Source organism: Eubalaena glacialis, chromosome 7 (assembly GCF_028564815.1).
Source record: "Eubalaena glacialis isolate mEubGla1 chromosome 7, mEubGla1.1.hap2.+ XY, whole genome shotgun sequence".
NCBI classification, from domain to species: domain Eukaryota; kingdom Metazoa; phylum Chordata; class Mammalia; order Artiodactyla; family Balaenidae; genus Eubalaena; species Eubalaena glacialis.
The window spans coordinates 39,098,991-39,105,360 of record NC_083722.1 but is presented as its reverse complement, the minus strand read 5'-3'; the positions used below and the strand labels follow the sequence as shown (position 1 = coordinate 39,105,360).

The 6,370-nt window shown below is 38.3% G+C and overlaps 1 protein-coding gene across 3 annotated transcripts in view; it reads right to left on the bottom strand.

Annotated features, from left to right (window-relative positions):
• Positions 1 to 670: 670 nt before the first annotated feature.
• SRPK1 (SRSF protein kinase 1) overlaps positions 671 to 6,370 on the bottom strand; it is a 100,903-nt gene continuing 95,203 nt past the window's right edge. Inside the window, exons 15-17 of one of the 3 annotated variants that reach the window (XM_061196322.1) lie at positions 5,085 to 5,177; positions 4,684 to 4,776; positions 671 to 3,161 (exon numbers count right to left, since the gene is read on the bottom strand). In XM_061196322.1, the coding sequence (XP_061052305.1) occupies positions 2,977 to 3,161; positions 4,684 to 4,776; positions 5,085 to 5,177 (371 nt within the window). In that variant the 3' untranslated portion in view covers positions 671 to 2,976. The remainder of the gene's footprint in view (positions 3,162 to 4,683; positions 4,777 to 5,084; positions 5,178 to 6,370) is intronic. The other 2 variants (XM_061196323.1, XM_061196321.1) reach the window with 2 other exon arrangements.

Here is a 6,370-nt window from a genome sequence, read left to right as displayed (position 1 = left end):
CTAATAACCAAAAACTACAAATGGCCAATAAAACCCATGAAACAAGCTTCTGACTTCACTAGTCACCTAATATGCAAATTAAAACAAGATATTCCCCTTTTGGGGCAATCAAACTGGCTATTAGGAATAAAATGAGTGAGATTACAATAGGCCCATTCAAACACTGTTGGTCATAGCAAAACAGTCCAACTGTTCTCCACGTAAGTTGGGGAACATTTATTAAAAGCCTTAAAAACATGCTTACTCTCTGCCCCAGCCATTCCATTTCTAAGAATTTATACTGAGGGGTGAATGAGACAAGTATATGAAAACCTATGTATAATAGTGGTCATCAGTCCACTGCCTTTGAGTTCACAAAACTTTGACATTTTGCACTTTGTGATCTGTGGGGAAAAAAAGCAACCCACAAATACTGCAAAAATGGTATCAAATGTAGGGAATAACAATTTTCTTAGAATTTTCCAAAATGTATTTTGTTAAATCCCACCCCACACCCAATTTAAAGATAGAAGCAAAGCTACAAACCCCACAAAATGGCATGTGTTTAAGTTATACAGTTTCATGGCATATTTAAATTCAAAAAGCAACTCAACCAACTCTTTCCTCCATTCTGAAGCTAGGTCAGATCAACTTGGGCAACAAATAAACAGAAATCTCCTGGAAACATGTAGGTTATTAAATAATTTGTTTATTGTACTGCATTTACAAAGAAAACAGACAATGCAACCAGTAGAAAGAATAAAAATGTGTTTGGGGTTTTATTTTTTACTGACAGCAAATAGAAATCCTTTAGTGAGATCCTGGTAATTTGACAATGTTATGATTGAGTTCAGGAAAGGTACATGGGGTGCTTGGAAGATCAAATTCTACAGCTGCCTCTTTCTACGGCTTTTAATTCATCTGGCTCCTTAAGTGATAGAGGAAAAGCCCTTATTTGGTGGGAAAACATTTCCAAAAAGTTACAGGTTCTCTCTTATTAAAATTTCTCTTCACGTCAGTTGTTAAATCAGGGCCTTCTATTTGTGTGTTTGGTTAGTTCACCTTAACGTCATCACCAGAATTCCTGTAATTCCACAATTGTGATTTTACAACATAGAAAAGAATTCAGTTCTAGTCTGGTATTGCTTTAGATGTATATATCGCTGAAAACCCAAAGTGGATTAGAATTGCTGAAGGATTTTCCCTGCCGTTGTTTGATACAATCTATTTTCTTTATTCTTGATAGGTGCATAGAACAGCCTCACTTAAAATTCTTTCTATAGGAACATGTCTGATTTCAGAACTATCCATCAAGGATCCGATGAATGGCTGGCCAGTTATTCAGGGTAATATGTTTACGAGTTAAATGGATTGCATAATTGCACCACTTTTTCCTTTGCCTTTGTTGGTAGATAAATGACAGAATCTAGATTCCAATCTCCTGAATAGGAAGCTGGCTACCTAACAGTCTCATCGGTGCTTTGCTAGTAGAGCCTCAAGTTGCACCTCCTTGGCTTTCTGTAAATCAGAGTCCCGTAGCCGCTTCTGGAGAATGCTGTAATCCCCAAGGCCCACTTGGTCCGTGCAGAACAAGCAGCTGTGACCCCAATCCTGCCCCTCTTTTGCTTTTCAATACGACCCGAGGAATATATGTAATGTCTAGGGCAAGTCTAGGAGAGGCCCATCCTAAAATAAGATTCACAAAGCCTTTTCTCATTAAAAAAAAAAAAAAAGCCTCAAGTACATTTCAATCATCTCAAAATTTAAAACTTACATTATACAAAGAAATAGCAGCAGAGAATGGCTAACCTTAAACCAAACAGAAAGAGAAAAAAAACCCCTACAACTCTCAAAATAAACAACAATGAAAAAAGTGCCATCCCACCCCCTCCCCTTCGTTCTTGTATCCTGGGATTTCATTTAAGACCTGAAGCCTCTGAGAAAATGAGAAAGGCAAAGCCGTAGGGGGAAACTGCTTCAAGGCTGAATTCTGGACAAGGTAAAGAAAAAGCTGTAAATAAAAGTTGGGGACTGTTTGTAAAAGAACCGAGAACTCTAGGACAGTTTCTTCTCAGATGGGAAATCTCTGAAATCCAGTTTTCCTTTCTAGAGTCATCCTGAATTCTTTAGTTATGGGGCAATAAACTCAAGTGCAATGAGTAAAGTGCCAGCCAGGGATTAAAAAACAAAAACAAAAAACAAAACAAACAGCCAATCAAAGTAACTCTGCTGGTAGGGTACAGAAGAGACATAGGAAAGGACAGTTTGCAGAATATATGTGGTTCTGAAGAAATTACTAGTCAGTGGTTCCATTTTTGTTTCCATCAAAAATCAGACTGAAGATTCGAGGATCTTAGAGTTATTAAAGGATGAAAGGAATTTGACAGTGCTTTGAACAGTGATAAAATGGTACCCAAATTTGGTGTTTATACAGCTTATTTAAAAAGATAGCAGTTTAAAAGTCGCAGAAAAAAATGTGAACATAGAAAACAACAGAAACAATCCAGGAAGATGATGCAGCCTGGATACAGCAAGTTTAATGTCTCTGCTGTACACAGAAGTAATACCCTTTCCCCTTCTCATCCTTATGCTGGCAATAGGATATGCACTAGAAAATTTGACTCTTAGAGTCAGTGAATAAAAGGATGAGCTCATACATCTTCATAGCTCTTTTTAAAAGGATGCTTATAATTTAAAGGATGTCCTAATGGAAAGACAAGGGTACAGGGGTGAGAGGCTGTTTCACATTTTAGTCCATTAGTCTTTGGCAGAACCCAATCAAGGCCAAATTCACCTAGGATGCCCAATGGCTGTGGGGGGATCTCCACAGGGTCAAATAAGCAAACCCAAATGAACATGTTGGATTCAACAAAAAACAAAAAACACCCTAGAAACCCTTGAAGGAAGAGCTTCACCCTGAAAAGGGAAGAGGGAAATGCTTGGAGGGGAGGGGCAGAGGGCCAGCATGTGATCTCTGATGCGGTGCTGGGCTGGGGCTTAGGAGTTGAGCCAAGGGTGCCGGAGACAATCAGCGGCAGTGGCCCTCTTCTCGGGGATCAGCTCCAACATGGGCAGTAAGAAATCTGTGAAACCAGCTGCCTCTTCCTGAGACCACTCATACTTCTCCACTAGAACCTCAAAAAGGCCCCAGGGTTTCAGCTTCGTGATGTGTTTCAGGTCACCTACAGTAAAGAGAGTACAAAAGAAACTGACCAACATTGACAAGTGACAAGATCCTTTTGTGGAAATCCAGGAACTAATCCAGATAGTCTAAAAAGAATCAAATTTTGCCATCAGAATCTAATCCTTCTCCATTCACAAAGCACATCTCTTCTCTAATGCATTCCTTGGAAAGAAGTGTCTCCATTTTTCACGAGGGCCTAAAAATTTTAAATAATTTTTTTCTCCACCATTGCAGGATTTTTTGTCCCTATCAAATTTGGCAGGCCTATCAGGAACTAGGTATTCACTAAAATGAATATTAAATGCCTATATACTCAGCGTGGTCTTATACGGTGTTCAGAGGCAATTTATCACCACATACCAAGAATAATTTGCTTGTACTCTTTTTTTTGGCTCAATAGTTTAGCAAATGTTGCTTCGAAATAAGGCAGTAATTAAAAAACAAAGAGCTAAAACTATGTCAAATGTATAAAAGTAACAAAACTAAAAGAACAAATAAACTTTCAGATACAGCTGCATCACACTCTGTACTATTCTGGAACATGACTTTTTGCCTCCTTGAAACAATGTTTTTTTAAAAAGATAGTCAATGATCAGTGACTTGTTAAGGTAAATGCTGCTTTAAATTTTTTTTCTTACATGACACTTATTTGAAGTCTCTTCTGTGGGCAGTTGAGTGCCTAATTACCTACTTGGTACGTGCATGCCGTTAATTTGACTTTGCACACAAGGAAGAACCTATGAAGCACTTCACCATTTTCCTGCCCCAAAGAGAAACATTAAGAAATTTTCTGAGGGTGCCTGCTGTCAAGTGTTGAGAAAGATGATTTTTCTCAGCACTAGTGTAGACGTTGTGAGGAAAAGGGGAACCACGGAAAAAAGGCCAGACAGTTTTCTAGTCCCTTCTAGGTCAGGGTTTCATACTTAAGCTTTTAAATTTATTTAGAATGCATAAGAAATTCATACTTAAATACGTCAATATATATTATCTAGGCGAAAATTTGAGGTGAGAGTTTTACCTTGTTTTTTCTTCACTAATAAGTGATAACATAACTTACGCAATTGAAAGTATAAAGTTAATTCATATGACTGATGTGTTGAAGTGACTGTGTTAGGTATCATGGACTACAAGGTGAGATGTGGTCCTGCCCTTAAAAAGCTGAAACTACTTGCCCTTTGATAGAAATGCCTCAGCAAAATCTGCCCATTATTCAGAAGTCCTGTAGTAGGAGTAATCAACCATGTGCCAGCTACTATACACATAGTAACTAACTTAATATGAAGTAATCTCCATTTATAAAGCAGCAAACTGAGGTTGTGCCAAAGGCCACATAAGTAGTGGAGCAGCTGGGATCTGAACCCAGGCAGTCTAGCTCCAGGGTCTGCTAAGTCACAGCTCAGCATTCAAGGTAGGACCATCCTTCTGTAGATGTTGAGAACACGTACCCAAGCTGTACTTACCTCTTCATTGTTAAACACTTTTGTCCCCTTAATGTTTGGGAACAAACACATTTATTTTACCTTTTTTGGTGAAAAATTCCTTGGAATATTTTCCTGCCACAATGAGCTTGCGAGGCACCTTCCCCAGAAGTTCTATGATCAATGCAATGTGATCTGTATGTTTTGAACATTTCAAGAGGGGGAAAAAAGATATACATAACAGGGGTAACAAATGCAGTTCTAGATATTGGCAGAAAGAGTAGCATGCACACCTCTTTATAAAGCATTTCAGCTTGCTTTCTGTCCTAAATGGGAAGAAGAGGACTCTATCCATCTAATGGAGAATCCAGAAAACCATTAAAATTCAGGTACCCACTCCAGTGGGACTTGAGTGATAACTAAAAACAATCTTGGTGTGAATGCTCTGCTTCCTGAAGTTGCATCCCTGGGGCCTAGATGAAAACTCATGTTAACAATACTACCTCTGCGATTGAAGAAGTCCTGTGAATATTTCCCACTGAGGGCAAAGCGTCTTGGTATTCTGCCTATCAGCTCTATAATGTGCGCAATGTGGTCTAAAATAGAAGGGTAAGAAGAACAGGATCAAGGACAAGCTGCAAAAGAGGTTTTTCTATGAATAGCTTTTTCAAGAACTAGCTGTTTAAAAGTAAGTACAAATAAAACCGAGGATACTCAAGGGAAGACTGGGAAGGCCAAGAATTATTTCCGGTGGTTGGTCACCTGATAGTAGTTGGCAAGTCACATTCTGGAGTTTGGAGGCTTATCTATAATATTTTATTTCTATTTTGTCTATATCTAGGTCCAGGTGGGTTCTTCAGCTAAGCTAAAAGAGTGTAGCAATATGCTTTAGACATTCTAAGACAGACATTTATTTATAATAGTGCTCTGGGCTTCAGAGAGTAATAATATCACTTTAAGAATGTTCATGATAAAGCACTCACATATGATCGAGTTTTCACAATCACCCTGTAAAACAGGCCAAAAATTAATACCCCATTTTAAAGGTGAAAAGTGGAACCTCAGGGAGAACGGCCTACTTGAAGCCACAAGGCCAATAAGAGCTAGAACTCAAATGAAAACCACTACCATATCATGTCTAGTCCAGAGGTGTTTTTGTTTTCTTTGTCTGTTTTTTAATTTAATAAATCACATTATTAAAGAAAAAATTAGCACAAACATTTAAAGTATAGCTACTTGACTATCTTTGGCCACTAAAATGTTGAAGTCACGTAGTGCCTTGTAGCCGTCACCGCAGGCATACGGACTGTGAGCACCGCCAGGGAGGTGGGCAGTCTGTCACCAGGAGACGAGCCTGGGACCAGCCAGCATCCACACCTACAGACAGGTCTATTACCTTTTTCTGCAGGTGACAAAAAGTAAAAATATGAAGAGGCTTTAAAAAGTGATGGCTCCTAGCCACAAAACAGCTTTAAAAATGACTTTAAGCCTGTAGTTACAAAATCCAGGTCAAAAGGAATCACTTAAAACTTCCAATAATGTATCTTAGAGGAAAATAATATGCTAGAGACATACACTTATCTGGGAATTTGTGAAGGTTTCAGGTCATATCTATTTCTCATGTAAAGGACTCAGTGGTGTCATTTTAAAAGAACTTTATATTTATGAATTCACTATAACTTTTGGGCAGTTTTTACTGTATTTATGGTTTGGTAACAAGTATTTGGCTGCCAAAAAATTTCTGCCAATTTTAGGCAGGATCTGCAAGTAAATATCTTTGTATAAATTA